Source organism: Anopheles merus, chromosome 2L, assembly GCF_017562075.2.
Source record: "Anopheles merus strain MAF chromosome 2L, AmerM5.1, whole genome shotgun sequence".
NCBI classification, from domain to species: Eukaryota; Metazoa; Arthropoda; class Insecta; order Diptera; family Culicidae; genus Anopheles; species Anopheles merus.
The window spans coordinates 13,573,900-13,591,977 of NC_054083.1; the positions used below are offsets into that span (position 1 = coordinate 13,573,900).

Below are 18,078 nucleotides of genomic sequence, written 5' to 3' on the forward strand. Positions count from 1 at the left end.
TTAATAGTACTTCGGATCTGTTCGATTTCAACCTATCCTATCCTGTCTACCGATCCCGTCTTCGCTCCTTTTCCGTACCATAAACTCCTTCCTACTCCTTCGTGAATAATTGTATACTATAGTCAGTAAGCTCTAGTGCTGTAACCCAACGTGGCCGAGTAATTAATAAAATAAAAATAAATAAATAAACACTTTGCAAGACTCTCTTTGCAGCTGTTGTTGGTTTGAGTTCAAATAATTTTACCTGAAGAAGCAATCTCGTCGATCGTAGCTAGAATGCTATACCGATGCTATTTAAGAGATTTATTTTGTTCACAAACACACGAAATTATTTTAGTCGATCGGTAGATGCTCAGAAGGACTTTTGGCCCTGTTGCGCAGCGACCACATCGAAGGTGGCTGTTTGAATTTATAATTAAATAATTTATATTTTGTTCTTAGTAGGCTATGATAGCTTGTAATTTAGAGTATAAAAGGATGAAATAATTATAATAAATCAGTCTTACACCAGCATTTGTTGAGTGCGTTTCTCTGTTTGGCGTTAAGATTCTCCCGGGTGAAGCTTTGGGCGAATACGATTGCCTTCTCGACAACGCTTAACGAAATCAGTAGCGGCGCTACCACGGAATAGACCTCCCAATTTACATTGGAAAAGAGGTAACTAGCCTGGTAGACCAATACTGAAAGTAGTTAGGTGAAGGAGAGTTGGACCGTTGACGCTCCCGAAACCCTTTGCCCGGGACATTCTGTTCCGTGGCAGCAGACGGTTTACCAAGCGCTCCTGAACGACCGAAGCCTTCGCGGTCGGCTTGGCCGTCGGGCCCGGAACAGGCCCTGTATGTAAAGAAGTTCAAGTGCTGGGTCAGGCTGGTCATGTGATACGTGTAATTCCAGACGACTCAGCTCGAGGCAGATAACAGTGCGAACGCGTGAGCAATCTCAAATACTTCGATAGCAGGCCTGAAACGGGTATGGCACCTGCGAAATATGGAAAAGAAAAAACCCACGGTGTATAGTAAAACATCGTGGGGACCATTCTGTAATCGTAGTTGGTATTGGTTCATAGGTCATCATTGTAGACTTGCAAGCCGCACCGTACCAAAACCGCTCCGTTGTTTTATGTGGAAGATCCTTTATTATTTTATAATAAAAATGGATAATAAGTCTATAATGCTTCTCTTGTAGAAAAAATCCAACATTCTATATTGCATACTGACTGACACAATGATCCAATGACACAAACGTGTATGTATTCGTGAAGGTGTACTGGTGTGTGTGTGTGTATATTTGTTGTATGTGACTGCGGGTGTTTATATCATAGTCGACTAGCTAATCGCATTGCATTGTTGCTGTGTTTTCCTTCGTTTTGATGCTGAAATGTGCCTTTCCTACCCCACACCATCACATCCGCATGAATTACCCCCCATTTGCCCGTTTGCACACTTTACGCTTTCGGGGCGAGACACTAAGCTGATATCGAGATTGAAGCTGGAGATGTTCAGTTTCATCGTGCGCTGTGTTGGCAGCTGGCGTTCCACCTGCCTTCAGTTCTGTTCTTCTGTTTGATCTGTTTGTCGTACAAAAGCTAAGTAACGTAAGGGAAGGGAAAATGAAATCGGAACATGCTACCCAGCACTGCGCTACTAATGTGCTAAATGCTAGCGACCACGTGTTCGAGCCAATGTTCGTGATACGCAAGTGTTCGCTGTTTTTCTTTTTTGTTATCAATATCAAACATGTTTGGCTATTATGTATATATATATATATATCCTTGGCACTCACTGTAGCATTAACTCCAACTACTGCTGCTGCCGCTCCTGCAATGTTAGGGAACTTGTTGGGGATGGTGGTGGGTGAGGAAAGGATAGTCGTGTATATTATACTACTTTTGTTTTTTTCTTTCTTTTTAAAACGATCTCCTCCTCGCACAAACTAACCATTCCCTCTGTTTTTCGCCCTTTGTTTTGTTTCTTCTTCTACTAATTATCTCTCTCTCTCTCTCTATCTCTATCTTTCTCTCTCTCTCTCTCTTCTCTCTTTCGTTCTATCCCTATCGTGCCTTTTTTCCAACGTAAAGAAGTATGCCTTTTGGGGTGGGAGTAAGTATAGTATGGCTTCCGTATTGCGTTCCCTCGCTTTCGCGCATTTCTTTTGGCGCACTTCTATTCAACAACAATTGCGTTTGATTTATGCCTAAAACATCTTTGACACGATCGTAACCGGAGACCAGTTGAATAGTGGCGACACATTGGCACCGGTACACAGCGTGTAGGTATGTATTTGTGTGTTTGTGTGTGTGTGAGTTTTGATTGTGTTTGTTTTGTGTGATCGCAAACAGCTATCAAAAATGGGGAAGCTTACACGCTATAAACCTAATCAACATTCATGCATTTAACCGTCGTGATTTTTACGCACCGTGCGCTAAAACTACGTTTTTAAGGTGTGAAATGCCGCCCGTGCACGTACCGCCGTTTCGTGTGCAACGCAACGTGAATGGGACAAACGTGAATGGGATAAACGAAAGTTTTGCGAAGTCTGTGTGTTGTTACAATAGTAAATTATGCACTTTTTGTTAAGTTCACTTCCTGTAGGGATGCGTGAGTGTCGTTCTACAGGACAAACAGCACCGAGCACGGGTGACGTTTTTGTAGGCAAATAGTTTGACTCTTAGTGCAAGTGCCATCGCGCCATCGGGAAAACAAAGAGCGCGGTGTTGCTTGCGGCGGCAACGTGATCTAATCGAATCACGTTGATCGATCGAAATGAATCGTGATCGATTTGGCACGATCGACGTGCACACAATAGAACTTCGCATGTGTGCGCATTGGTAGAGTGTGTGTATGTGTGTGTGTGTGTGTGTGTGTGTGTGGTGTGGTGTGTGTGTGTGTGTGTGTGTGTGTGTGTGTGTGTGTGTGTGTGTGTGTGTGTGTGTGTGTGTGTGTGTGTGTGTGTGTGTGTGTGTGTGTGTGTGTGTGTGTGTGTTTGTAAAAGGAAGCGAATCAATTTTCGCTTGCTCACCGTGTACGATCCAGAACATTAACTGTATTAATGAATTTTAACTAGCCAATCGTGAGTGTATTAATTGTTGTTTCACTATTACCTACGCCGCTTGATCACAAATAGTTAATTTTTAACAAATAACCGACGCCATCATCACGTCATCGTGTGTGCACACCTTTCGAAACTATGAAACGGTGTGTATGGGTGTGTGTGTGCTTTTATCACTGGAATTGCATTGCACTATTACTTTCCACCACGTTTGCGTTAAGAACCAACACAATGCTTACACATTTACTGAGCTGTGCTGCTGCTGCTGCTGCTAGGAATCTAATCCCTTCCACGCTGTGATCGATGTTACTAAGTGGATTTAGTATTTTAGTATGAAGGGGTGCGCGAACTTGAACACGAATGTTACTTTTTGTGTGTTGGTTTTGCGATATTTTCGGTGCATTTCGGTTGCTCTGCCCCGTCGACTAGTACACTTATATATTCTTCTCCGTGATTTTTTGTGATTTTTGCTGCCATGAGATTATTGTGTTTGTGTGTGTTTAATGATTTTTTTTGTTGTTTTTTGGTAATATTCTATATACTTTCGCTTGCCTCCCTTTCCTGCTCGCATCGGAGTCTACCGGCACCTGGATGCCGGTGAGGTTCATCTCTAATGCAAATTAATGAATATGCAACCACATACGTCCAACACAGCACTTTGCTACCGCCCGCTACGCTTTTTTGCGTTTGTTTTGTCCTATTTTTGTCCTTTTGCTTTAGTTCTGGTGTGATACATTCGGCTCCTAAACATTTGCGGAATAGACTAGAGTATTTTAAGTTTCACTGTTTAGTTAGGGGATATACTGTGTTTTTGAAGGTCGAGGGTCGAGGAGATTGATCAGTCGGAACAGTTCGATCGGTGTGTGTCTGCTTTGCATCTTCAAGCTTCTCGGGCAAGAGTAAGAATACAATCGCAAGGGGGAGCTTAATGAGTTTTGCGAAGCTGGGAGAGAAAGATTGTGAGCTATGGTTGCTTCGTCCTTCGCTTTTGTATTTTGTGCAAACATCGAACGATGGATAACACGGCATTTATGGTTGTGCAATACACAGAGTGGTGGGGGCACTATCTGTTTCACACTTGGTACACGTATGCGTAGACATACACGTACGAAGCGCGAATTCATTCTGGGGGTTAGGAATACGTATGATAGTGAGTGGTACATGTTAGAGATTTGCATTATTTACGTATCAGCCACTGGACCAACGTAGAGATGATATGGCAACACAACAATATTATTACTATCGCTCCGGTGTGAACTGAACAGTTTGTAACAATCGCGTGTAAAAAAACATCCTGCTATACGAACACACGCCGCTCGATCGCTTACTAGAGACATTTAGCTACCTCATCTGGAAATTATTTTAAAAGAAAGTTGTGATTGTTATTAGCTACTTCATGTTATTAAAACGCAATTAATTTACTCTCTACCAGATATCGACGAATCTGTACTACGAAATTAAAATTGTACATTAATGGGTTCTAAGGGTTAGCCGACACCAAGGATCTTGGATTTTTTTCCCTTCTGCTTCTTCTTCTATGGGCAGTGCACTAACGACTATGCGCTTTGCGACAAAGTGAGATCGGCAACATTATGCAGTAGGATAAACTATTTGAATCATTTCATGAATTATGTGCAGAACATTTGAAAATAAAGTTAAATTGCATGGCGTTTACCGTTGCTGTTTATACTATTCGGATTACACCAAGTCAAACTCAATATTGCTGTTCGAACAATCCTATCGAAGTTTCTATAGTGGAACGACAAAACGAATATGGTTTTGATAATGCCTTCAGAAAACCGATCAAAAGCGTAAGGACAGTCGTCAACGGATGTACGACAGAATGTAATACGAACGAGTGCTGGCCCCGTTCTGACATATCTGCACTTTGGTCTACGTAGCTAGAGTGGAAGGAAGAAGCGAAGGATAAGAAGGATGCTGTTTACAGTATGTCCGTTTCGTAGACTTTGTTGGTGGTTTTCGTTAGGTGTGGTGGCAACGTGCCGACACTTCCATTCGCACCGATCGCGACACCGTCCAGCGAGTTTGGCCCACCGGTCGAACTGTCGCTACCGCCTCCGTCCTGATGGTCGACGTTGTTTGCTACCGAACCCTGCGATGGATCGAAGGGCAGCGTCGGGTCGCCGGACCCACCACAGAGATTCTTCATCGAGCCGCTCACGGTCATGTTGTATCCCATCTTGAGCGGCAGGTTGGACTCGCTGCCCGTCTTCTTGATATCGTGGTTCATCGTTGTCGGCGCTAGTGGAACGGCATTCTTGCTCATCTGCTGCAGGCGCTGGTACTGCTCCTGCAGCTGGCGCTGTTTCTTCAGCAGCTCCTGGTGGCGCAGCTCCAGGGCCAACTGGCGCTGGGAGTTGTCCGAGCAGACGGATTCGCTGCCCGAATCCGTACCCTCGGATGTGCGCTGCTGCTGCTCGCAGTCGGACAGCGTGACGGCCGGCTGCTGCTGCTGGCCACGGTGATGCTGCGGCACGTGCGGACTGGTCGGGCTGGCCAGCGGGCTGCGCGAGCTGGTGCGGGGTGGGGGCGGCGGGGGCACTCGCTTGTTGTTCACCTTCGAGAGCAGCTCGGCGTTGCGTTCCGGGACGGGCGGTTTGCCGGTGGTCGGACGGGTCGGTTGCGGTGGACTCGTGTCCGTATCCGAACCGCTCGGATACGAGTGAAGCCGCCGGAGACCGACGTTGGAGGAAGCGGGCTCGGAGGGGTATAGCTGCGACTGGGATATCTTTGTCGTGATGCTGTTTTGCAACGTTTGCGAACTGTCGTCCGACGTCGAATCGTCCGGTCGGTGCTGAGTGTAAGAAAATTGGGGGAAAAATAGTTCATACAGTTCGATATTGTTTGCTAAAATGCTGTTGAACATCAATGGACACACCACATCAATAAACATAAAACTAACATTAAATTCATATGGTAAGTTAATAAATTGAACGAAAAGTAGTACAATAAGTGAAACAAAAATCAACCATCGTACACTATCACTAAATTAAAACTGAAACAACAATGAAACATATTCACCAATTAAGTCATACTGTAACATCGTTGAAGTTTACCTCGTTCACACCGTTCGGCGGTTTAGCAAAGGTTTGCAGTTCATCTAGCAAAGCATCGAGTGCGTTTTCTGGGGCGATTCCTCCACTGGCAACGACTGTCCCCAGACGGGGACTTGGGATTGGCTGCGTTCGTGTCAACATGGGTCAACAGGATTAGAGGGTGTTGGGTTGATGACCGTAGGCAATGATTTCAAACGCGATATAGCGAACGAGCGAAGGATAACGCGTAGAATGCATTTCGTTTGTTTGTTTGTGATACAATTGGGAATTGAAATCGTGAAAATATGGCATTTTTAGAGTAGACAAAATAGAGAAAGATATATAGAGAAAGAGGAAGAGAGAGAGAGAGAGAGAAAGAGAGAGAGAGAGAGAGAGAGAGAGAGAGAGAGAGAGCGAAAGAGAAAGGGAGAGAAAGGCACAAAAATGGAAGAGATAAAGAGAAAAAAAATGGTTCTTTAAGTTTTGTACAATTCGCTTGGGATTAAATATAGACACAGTGCTTTTCACACAGCCATATAATAAAAAAGGGAGGAAACAGCGCTAGCTAATGAAAGTAAAACAAAATACAATCAATTTAAACAAAAAATAAATAAAACCATAAAGAACAAACATGTACCTTCATCGCAACGGTAACACAGTTAGAAGAAAAAAAAAACATTCAACATTGGAATGCAATTTTATCATTTCCAATTTATATTTTTAATCGCTTTACAGCTCCTGCAAATCATATCCTTATTAAGGCCAATTAGGGCTCCAATTGGAGCATTATCGTTACGTGAGTGGTACTAAGCCAACATATTCAGGGATGGCATCCAATTGATAAGGGATCGACAACACTGATATTGCACAGTTTCTAAATGCAGCTAAAACACTATAGTTACAGGGTAATAATTAAACCAAAAGTTGAAGGATGGAATCGAGCCAATATGCGGGGAAAGTGGCGGTTTCACGTTGTCAGCCAGTTTTGGGTTGTTTGTTTGGCGAAATTTTGCCCGAATTGATAGCGTTCGTCGTTCGAATGTGACGCGACACGTGAACGGTATAATACAGCGGCAATACGATTTTAAACCAATTAAATTTACATATACATTATAGTGATGGTGGTATAGTTGTAGTGGTGATATTGTTCGTATGTAATCAATGGAATAAATAGTGAACCGGAAACAGATCCAACGGATCATCCATTAATTTAGTTCCATAGACAAAAATAATATATATTACGTGTCTGCGTGAGGATAAGTAGCGATCTGCTGCAAATGCCTATGGGAGTTGATGATTGAAAATCAATACTATTCCTTCCACTGCGTGCTGCCTCTGGGCTTGTCCCATGGTACAGTCGTCATATCGTACGACCTAACAACATGTGACCGTTTCGTTGGTTCAATTCTTGAGTGGGGACCGAGCTGTGGGAGTAGCAGTAGTAAAAAAATCTGTTTCCTCTATTTAGCGTTCGATGCGCTGAGTATCGAACAGAAGTATATTGTTATCTCCAGTGTTTGCTACGTAAGTGTAACAGTTGGATACTAAAGTTACGCATTGTATATTGCACCCAGCATGGTGTTGCTTCTTGTGCAGAGAAGAGCTTCTTGAATCACAACAGTTTCTTCACTTCTTGACTTCTTCAACCATTTTAATGACTTAGTAAGTGTTTTTAAACAAGAAATACATGTATGCCTTTCCTTTTTATGTTATGAACACATTCTCAATACAGTATTATTAATAACCTTATAAATAATCCTACGCAATGAATGGCTCTTGGTTTGATACAAGGTTACTAAACAAAACAAAACAACTTCCATAGTTCACAGTTTATATCTCGTTGGAGAGATAACAGCCTTAAAAGGAAATACAAAGTTAAACTAAGCTTAGAGCAAAAAGGTTACAACAATGCTGATCATTAATGGTGAACAGAGAGGTGAAATGGATAGTGAAATACTTTAATAAACAATCGTGTACTGTGTGTTTTAGTGTGTGTGTGTAAGTGTGCGTCTGTGGATGGATAAGTGGGCATGCATTATATACTAACAATCCACTACAAAACGGTTCTCTCAAAACGGTGGCCAGGGACTAACGTGAACGAGTAAAATCTTGAGGATGAGGCGATTGCGGACATTTAGTGTACCATTCCATAGCAAAACATTTTCGGAGGAGAGCAGAGTTGCAACCAAAACCAGTGAAAAATAACGAAAAAGTGTGATACAGCCAACAAACTATTCGTACAGTAACAAACTATTACATTTACAAGTTAAGGAGGTTGTTTTTTTTAAATAGAAGGGATGCCAATGCGCGTCAAGTAACGAGAGGGCATACAGTTTGATAACGTTAGTTTAATATGAGTCAGTTGGTTTTTAGTAGAATTTATCATATATATAGTCCTTTTTATTTTCATTTTGATCGTTTACATTACTGCTTTGTTGCGCTGTAGTGCTTTTCTTTTCACCTTCAACTTTTCAATTAGTGTTGATGGGGATGTAGTTCTGTGAGGAATTTGGAGGAAACAGAGAAACAGCGATGGTGGAAGGTGGTTGTAGACGGTTGGACAGATACAGGCGGAACAGATTGGTGGTGATTGTAAATCCATAAATTAATTTGAAAACACTATAAAAACATCCACCATCTTTCATACAGTTACACAAACAGACACGTACACGCATCTTCACATACACACCCATACACCCATACACACACACATACCAAAAACAGCACACTCACATCTTATCATAGTGTATTTTAAGAATATTGTTGCGTAAAGCACGATTTGTTACGATTGTGGCGAAGGTTGCTTTTGTGGGTTTGCACTTGCGACAATCTGGTTTATGGTGCGATGAAAGTTGTAGTGAAGAAAGGTTGTGGTTGTGGTGAATGTGGTGGTTTAGAATATTCAAAGATCGAAATGGTAGAAAAAACACCGAGCGCAGAGAAAATAATGCCATGAAACAATTAAGTTTATATTGCAGGACAGATTTGTTAGTTGTGTGGTAATAAATAATAATAAAAAAACAATCAACTTTGGTGTGAGCTTGCGACAGCAAGCTTAAATAACTTGAATCTAAGAATAAAGGAGAAAAAATGGATTAAATGGCAATATAAACTTATAGGAAAACAAAAACCAGTCGAATTACTCTTAAACGTTTAAAGTAACTAGTATTTTCCGGAGTGTAGTTTTGCAGAGTTTGGCATTTCTGCCAATTGCAACAAATAATAATTTGAATGCTAGTGTATGGTTATGTGTGTGCTTGTCAAAAATGCAGCAGATTCATTGGCAAAACATACAAGATGGGAGACCAATAGAGATATGGCTATATAGAAGAAAAAAGGGGGGAAAACTGTGTGATGGTGGTGGTAGTGGTAGTGGTGGTGGCAAAGTAGAGAAAGAGAATTGATTGATTTCCGTGAGAAGATTTTGATATGCAAATTTTTTGTTGTTGCTTTTGCACTTTATATCATACGGGACATTCGTGAAACAAACGTTGAGGATTGACAAAAACAAAATAACAAAGAGGAATAAAAAGTAATATGCGTCCAAAGAACAAAAAGGAAGAAACTATTTTTTTTGGTTTGGTTGTTGATTATTTAAGTAGGAGCGTAATTTACTCAGTGATCGCCTCTTTGAAGTTAGAACTCCATCGCCAGTTGAACTATAAAACACAAAATTATATGAATGCACATTTTAGCATCGATTCTTCTCGCAAAACTGTGAGTGATGGGTTCGTTGAGTTTTTGGGGGATGGGGTGGAGACAGATGATGGAGAGTAATGATGATGGTAATGTTTTTTGGTTGGTATCACGAAGTAGGACACGAAGTAGGAAATATAGGTGACAGAAATTCGTGATATGACCATGGCTGCTCAAAAGGTAGGTGGTGCTCGACGGTGCAACACCAGACCACACAATGGGCGCAATGGTCCTTGGAGAGGATCGAGCGGACACGATCGAGGAAGTTAGAAGGTGAAGTACAAAAGTGGAAGGACATTAAGAAGAGAGTGTTTGAGAGCTGTACAGGAGGTATTCAGTTTCGGGATGCAGAGCGGGAGAAACAAACTTCGTCGGAAGAAACTTATGAGCAGGTATGGTGGCGGTAATGCGAAGAAAGATGACTAGTTTTTTAGCTTCCGATCGGGAACGGGAAGATAAGGAAGGGGTTCTTCTCCAAGATGCGCTAGTGAGGTTTCTGCACGGAGTTTAAACAGCTTTATAGTTTAGTATGATTCGAATTAGTTATGGCAGATTATTGTACTAGAGAAAATATAAATGCGTGAGACGAATAGAAAAACACAAACAAACAAAAAGGAACCGTAAAAACCAGGAATAAAGAGGAAGGATTATCGAATAAACATTGTGAATAAAATGTGCTAGAAATATATGAGTAAACGAGTGACATCGTGACATACGGAAAGTATAAAACAGAATAGCACGGACCAACATAATCTCTTGTTAAGTCAATTATTGAGTAACAGTTTTACAAGGTAATCTCCTTAGCACCGATAAGCATGCAATTCTCCTCACTGAACAGGTTTATCTTTCCAAACAAAATCTTTTCATAAAAATAGTTGTAAAGTATTTACTATCCACCAAAATATGTGTATGGTTCGATTTGGGTTTGATATGCTATTTGTATGATATGGAAAAAAAAAATCTAACATACGGACAAAAATAAAAACAAACAAAGACATAATTATGAACCTTTGCACACTTACAGACAACATTGTAAACGAATGCTAGGCTAAATGTTCATAAATGGAGTTTGTAAAAATGTCTAACACCCCATCAAATGAGAAAAAATGGCTACACTCAATTATAGTAAATGAAAAAAAAAAATACACAAAGATAGTGTACGAAAGCGTAGCGAGACACGCTAATCAATAAGTTTGTTAGTTTCAAGGTTTAGTTATACAACACCTAGCGCCACAAACTTTACCACATACATGGGGCATTGAATTGGGTAGTTTTAACTATTGTTTTAATTCTCTAAATTACACTGCGATAATTTTAAAAATTTTGAATGCATTTTGGAGCAACTACAGTTCTCACAGCGAGTTAGCGCACGAATGACGGACAGTGAAGGAATATTCAAACTAAAGCTACGTATGCTACATTCAAATAGAATAATTAGTTTTACCAAAAATAACATCATATTCAATTATTATCCACTCTTGTTAATATAATTTAATTGTTTATAACAAATTATGCAGCCTATTGTTTTTATGTGGCATAAATTAACCAAAATGATGCCACTTTCTACATATTATCCTTGGTAAATATCAAAAACAAATTCTTCCCATGTTTGTTAAAATTAGCGCTGTTGCTTCCGGTTCTTCTAGCGAGTAAAAATAAAACTAGTTATTATTCTTACTGACAGTTTTTTTACAGATGAAAAAATCATACTATTAGTGTATATGTTTTAAAGCTACTTATCATCCGCCGTGGAATTATAACTAGTTTCGATCAAATACCTTGTGTTAAACACGCCAAAACATTACATTGCATCAAATGATGCATAGTTGAGAAGATGGGACATGTAAATGGCATATAAATGGGTATACAGGAAACACATAATTTAGATACAGGGAGGAAGCAAGGCTATTGTTGGATGTGGTTTGGTAGACAAAATATGATGATAATTTCAATTGAAAGAAATACAAACATCTAGAACCATGAACCATGAAAAACAAGTACTTAACATATTATGAATAAAGGAAAGCAGTAAAGTAATATAGATTTCGCATTGCTTTTGAAAAGAACACTCCCGTTCGCATCAGTATAACACCGATGACACAATATGCCAATAGTTTGATGTAAAAAAAACCAGTTAAATCATGTATATGGTTATTCCTATTTACAAATTTTGTATACTAATTAGCCATGGAAGCAGTTTTATGTTCAATGATGTGCCATGTACTAGAATATAATTTGTTTGTTGCACAAGTAATGATTGTGTTACCCTTTTCATTCTTTTCCAAAGAACTACACAAAAAAGCGGAATCCTTAAAGAGAAATACTATGCAATTGATCGCATTTAAAGCAGGTGCGTGGATAAATTGTTACACATCAGTTATGAGAATTTAAAATTGAATAGTTTCTTCCAGTTGGAATTATTGTACGCTTGACATCTCTTTCCATTCAGGTAAAATAACAAGCGGTACGAAAATCCACAACGCACCAATCATACATAGTATTGCCTCCGAGTATTGCCGTGAAATTTACAGACGAACTCTGTGGTATAAAGAGACAGATAAAGTGTCAGGCAGGGCATAGATAGTGAGATAGGAATACCAAATAGGACTAATTTAGGAAGGATATTTCAACAAAGACCGTACTAAGCAGAGCGATTATGAGAGAAAAGCAAACAAAAAACAAAAGTAGGAGAGAGAGAGTGTGAGAGAGAGAGACAAAGTGAAAACGAAAATATGAACTAAATTAAAGAACGAATCGAAACCAATAGCAAAGGACGGCTTCGAATGGTATTAACTAGACTTGGTTTTTATTGGCTATTGTTGCTGTTATTAGTTTTTAAGATAAGGGATAGAAGTGTTGCTAGTAAGTAGAGTAACAGTAGCTGATATAAAATTTTACCTTGTTCACGTTGTTGTGTGTTTCCGGAGGTTTGATCGTTTCATCAGTGCCTGCCGTGTCCGGTATTGGTAATCGCTGCTCTTGCACGCTTGCAAGTCTTTTGCATGGGGAAAAGTACATTTTGCATAAGTCAGTACAAGACGAAACCAACATGAAATACAGCCTAGCTACTACTAGGAGTGTTAAATGGACAAAAAGAGGACGTTTATATACCTTTTGAGTGTCACCAGCGTTCCGGTTAGCTTTTTACATCGCCTTAGAGCATTTTCAAGCCGATCGGGTTCATCTTTGAGAAATGCTTCCTCCCGACAAACGTGCTCCATTTCGTTGGAAATCAGATTTCTCAACCCTTGCTGTAGCACTGGGAACCGCATCTTAAGCTCAGCGACGGTTTTACTGAAAAGGAACGTGAAAACGGTGTAGAGGGGTACGGGGAGCAATTTCTGGATTGATCCAGCTTAACCTGGAGCCAGAGGGTCATTACCTCGCACGGCTGAGCACTAGGGCCATGTCTTCAACAGCGACCATGTTCACACGGGTCCGTCTGTTGATTACTTCGCCTCTGAGACCTTCTACGGATGATTCTAAATCGGCCAAGTCCTTTTCCAATCGAATCACTTCTTGTTTGTAGATTTCTTCTTCTCTGGTAAGATTTGTCTGTAAAGTAGCAATACAGAGTCAGTGATAACAAGTTTTCAGCTCTAGCTTTCGAATGATCATTAAAATAGTACTTAATTTCCAAAACATGATTTTTTGAAGTTTTAAATAGGGGATGCGTGATTTTATACCTAGACATACAAGATGCACAAGATGCCAATGCAGTTTCCCATCGACCCAGTGTTTTCACTTACCCTTTCCTTATCTCCTTGCCCCCAAACAAACCCGGAGTTCGAAAGCAAGGTGGCGCGTATTCTCATGAACGTATCTTTTATATCTTCCCGTACTGCTACGGCCTGTGTTTGCGTTAATCGGCGAAGCGTGCGAACCTCCGTGCGCAGATCCATAGCTTTCTTCTGCAGGCCGCGCAGCTGATTGTATACCTCCGGTGCAAGTGTTAGGTCGGTGCGGTACTGATTGCCCGCTATCATCACCAAAGGCTTTGGAGGTGGTGGTGGTTTTAGTCGATCTCGTTCTAAAAGGAAAGAAACCAAAACTCTCAACACTGCACTGACTGAAAGGCGACCTCACAAAGACACATACCCTGTGACGAGGTTCTGGGTAAGGTAGAAGATTTTATCGCTGGCTTTGGAGGTTTTGTATCTGCTGCAGAAACGATATTAGTGGACAATTAGTTGCAGGATAATGTTTTTGTTTTGTTTTTGATTAAGTGTTGTGCTCTTAAGTGTGCAGTTATGTATTCTGCACTTACCGGAGTGTTGTGGGCTGTGAGATTTTGGCACGCCTTGAATATCATCACTGAAGGAAACGGATTTTTCAAAAGAAACCGATTTATCTGTAAATGAAACGGATAAATTATTAAAAGCAATTAGTTTGTACGTTTTTAATAATCATGACGGAAACAGATTAAAAGATAGGTCATATGCAGTCGACTTGATATGGCTTCAGCTAACTGGGATTAAAGAAGAAGAAGGAAGCTGGAATTCGTTTTAAAATTATTTAATTCTGCGAAGTGCGTGAGTGTTTGTTAGTCTCCAATCGTTAGCGCATTGTAAAAATTTATACGAAAATTTATACGCGATTTTATACGAAAGATTAAAACTCGAAACGAGACATTGGTATTGGTAAGTAGTAATTTGAAGCTTATGCATTCTAGATCATGCCGTTGGAGAATATTTGACAAAAATAAAAACAAACCATGTTTGCAGCTCGAATTAAACTGTATAGCCTTGAATTAGCAGCATTGATGAACTTATACTAATGAGCAATACAGCTAGTTAAATTAAAGCTTCCTTAGCACGTAAATTACATTATGTACAATGTCTATCGCACTTATTCCCTCGGTTATGCTTAAGCATCGACGGTAAGCGCGATATATTTTGTTCATTTCAATTAGAGATCTAGGAAACGATACAATATTAAGAAGCACGCCAATTTGAACTACAAATGTAGCGACCAACCGTTATAACTAGCTATAAACTGTAATGCATGAATGGCTAATTTTAGGACTTGCAATGAAAGTTCGCCTTTTGTACATACGCTTATCAACTAACACAGAGTCAAGAATACAAGTTTGCTAATATCTACTATTGTTTATTATTACACATTGAACTACTCTATTGGCATCAAATGGAAAAGCGGAACGATATCATATCGAGTAAATAGATGAGATGAATAAATTAGATGAATGTTGTACGGGTTATGGTGATAGAGGAAAGGAAAGGGTGAGTATTAAACAAGGAAATTTATCATACAGAGGGAGTGGTATCCAAGGGCGGAAGCGGATCGAAAGAGAAAGAGAGAAAGAGAGACAAAGGAGTCTGGAAACATGGGTTTATTTTCGATACAACTGAACTTACGACATGTTGATTTTCCCAATTTTGGTGGCTTTTCGCGCGTGCAAACTGTACCATCTCCAGTAGCTTCAGCTAAATGATCAGTGTGTGAGTGTGTTAGTTATTGTGATTGTGTGACGGAATGAGGTTTGTTTGGAAAATAAAATACATATATGTAATAATCGATATATGCTGATGAGCGAATGATACTGCTGCAAGAAGTTAGTTCAAACATGAACTTTCACAACTATCGCATGGGCACCACAATGATGAGAATGAGAGCATGAGAAGCATTCGTAAAAATTGTAAATCATTTTTAAATCGTACTTTTATAAAACTAAACTGCATACAACTAAACGGTGGAAACAAAACAATTGTGAATGTTTCTATTAGTTCTGTACATTGATGACTGTTTATATGCATTTTCAATATGACGGGGGAATTACTGACAATTCCGAAGTAATGAATTTGAAGTTGGCTGATAGTTGGTTTTATTACTTTTTTTTATTAACAACTTGTTTGTTGAGATAAGCTCTTCCAATCCTTGAAATAGCATTATAGTAATACTCTGAAAGATATGATAAAGACTAGCCAATGTAGGTATGTAACAAAGAAACCACAACCCATAGAAACCTAAATCGATGATAATACCATAAAACTCACAACCATACAACCAAGAAGAAAGAAAACGAACGAATGCCAAAGCTATTATATTGTATGCAAAACTGGTTCAAACACACGTACAAGCATTATGATAAAAACACATTTTGTTTATAAGAATCAACCAACGTAACTGCCAAAGTAAGGTAAAAACGCAAAGCTACGAGGAGCTCACGAAGTGCTGTAGTTGCAGCATCAATAAATTAAACACAGCACAAGTTGGAATGTAGCGATCGATTCGAAAAGATAAAAGAAAAGGCTTGAGGATCAACCAATCGACGGGTAAGAGACAAATATGTTCGGGATTCGCTGCTTGGCTCCCAAGGAATTACACATACCATTACGATATTGTCCAGGGATGTTTAGAATATTTGGGCTGTTGTTAACTAGCGGTAGTTGAGGATTCTGCGTCAATGCTTTCTGCACCAGTCCGGTTAGGTTGGCTAACTGTCGCTCCATATGCTCGACTCTTATTCTATGAAGATCTTCCGATCTGAAAGTGGAAGAAGAATTTGAATAACAATCAACTGAAAGTGTTTAACGCGCGATAGTTTAGTGGCCGGTGGGGTTGTCGGTAACTGTTTTGCTTGAACGACTTATGTAGACGTCGAATAATCTTATACTAGCAAACTTCACAATTACACGGAAATCTCGATAGCTTGATAATGATTGAAATTCCAAAAACAACTGAAGTAAATGTCCTGAGAATTCGACTGTGTAATTTAATGTAATCCAGCACTGGATTACATTTATGCATGAATGTACCAGACTTGTAGCATATTATAAATTATCAATTATTCTTTGTATTTTTATCTTTTTCAAGCATTTCTGCAATTGTTTCAAATTTCAATAATTTCCACACATGATTGCATGGATGGGTTGGCAGTCTTATAAAGCCCACTAAATCTGTTGGTCGGTCTCGTAGCACAGTCGTTAACTCGTACAACTTACCAACATGCCCGCCATGTGTTCAAGCCCCGAATGGACCGTGCCATCATACGTAGTACTTGATTACCTTGCTATAAGTAATCAATAAGTTATTGAAAGCGCAAGCCCACTAGAGTGTGTGATACAGACAGGCTTTTGACCGACAACAGTTGTTGTGCCAAATAAGAAGAAAAATAAGAAATGTTTATGAATATTCAATACCCATTGCCAGTTGAGATTAGATATGAATCCAAGGCCAGGACTGCGTTCTACTGAAGATTCCAACACAACTAATTGCCGAAAATGATTTAATTAAAAAATACTATTCACAACGTTTTGGTTTTCGTTGAATTGCTTAGCTTGAATTACATTAATTTTACGGAACAGGAACTAGTCCAAGAAGTAATAAATTAACGAACGTTAGATTTTTTTTTGAGCGACGAGGAAACGAGATGAGTAATTTTCTTACGAGCTACGCTCCAGTTCCTCGCATAACATCCTACTTTTACGACAGTCGCAGCGGAACGCTGCAATGACAGTGAAACTTAAACCAAAAGCGCAACGGTGGTGTATGTTAGGCCACGTTGGAAGTGCTGCATTTCATTACCAGCTTTGCGGCAAAGAAGACCTCGCTTTCAACGACAACTTACCGCAGATACACTACCCAAAAACAAAAAAAGGTGACCTCTTATGGTGGAAGAAGTTTTTATTTTTTCAAATGAGCCCATCGTTTGTTCGCCGGTATGGACAACGACTGTTGTTTTTTGTTACTACACTGTACCTAGTGGTGGTTGGCGGTCTTAGTGAAGTGGGCTCCGCAGCACGCAACGATAACGCCACCGATACGCTGCTCTACGATGGCCGGCTTCAGTGGAACGATTATCGCTATTTGGAGGGACTGCCGCTGGAACAATTACTACTGCTGCAGCGCAAAGTGAGCGAGCTGGGCAACAGTTTGCTCTTCAACACTACTAATGAGCCGGAGGCAGAAACGCGCCAAATGCCCGACGGTGACGGTGACAAAAACGATCGGCGAAATGTGTTTGCACTGCCGCTACAGATGCAAACCACGGCGGACAGGTGACGACAGTGACAGTGGGGGTGTGGGGGACAGGCGAGGGGGGGGGGGTAAGGGGTTAAAGTAAATCTGTTGCCAAAATGTTAACCGTGCCTTTTGCTTTACATTACAACGCCAACAGGAGGTCCTCCTCCGTGGAGCCGTGGAACACGAAACCGTCCAAGGTTCAAACCATATTTCAAATCAGTATTACCGGGCTAGCGTTTCTAGCGTTTGCCGGATACCTGCTGTGCATGATCGTACAGGCCATCAAAAGCAAAGG

General features: G+C 40.3%; 1 protein-coding gene across 4 annotated transcripts in view; it reads right to left on the reverse strand.

Annotated features, from left to right (window-relative positions):
* Positions 1-3,839: 3,839 nt before the first annotated feature.
* Positions 3,840-18,078, reverse strand: part of LOC121594312 (coiled-coil domain-containing protein AGAP005037) — a 31,556-nt gene continuing 17,317 nt past the window's right edge. For 2 of the 4 annotated variants that reach the window (XM_041917421.1, XM_041917422.1), the window contains exons 11-20: positions 16,150-16,304; positions 15,176-15,244; positions 14,068-14,151; positions 13,899-13,961; positions 13,550-13,830; positions 13,183-13,355; positions 12,912-13,094; positions 12,699-12,795; positions 6,126-6,248; positions 3,840-5,863 (exon numbers count right to left, since the gene is read on the reverse strand). In XM_041917421.1, coding sequence (XP_041773355.1) covers positions 4,991-5,863; positions 6,126-6,248; positions 12,699-12,795; positions 12,912-13,094; positions 13,183-13,355; positions 13,550-13,830; positions 13,899-13,961; positions 14,068-14,151; positions 15,176-15,244; positions 16,150-16,304 — 2,101 coding nt within the window. In that variant the 3' untranslated portion in view covers positions 3,840-4,990. Of the gene's footprint in view, positions 5,864-6,125; positions 6,249-9,719; positions 9,764-12,698; positions 12,796-12,911; positions 13,095-13,182; positions 13,356-13,549; positions 13,831-13,898; positions 13,962-14,067; positions 14,152-15,175; positions 15,245-16,149; positions 16,305-18,078 lie in introns of all 4 variants that reach the window. The other 2 variants (XM_041917424.1, XM_041917423.1) reach the window with 2 other exon arrangements.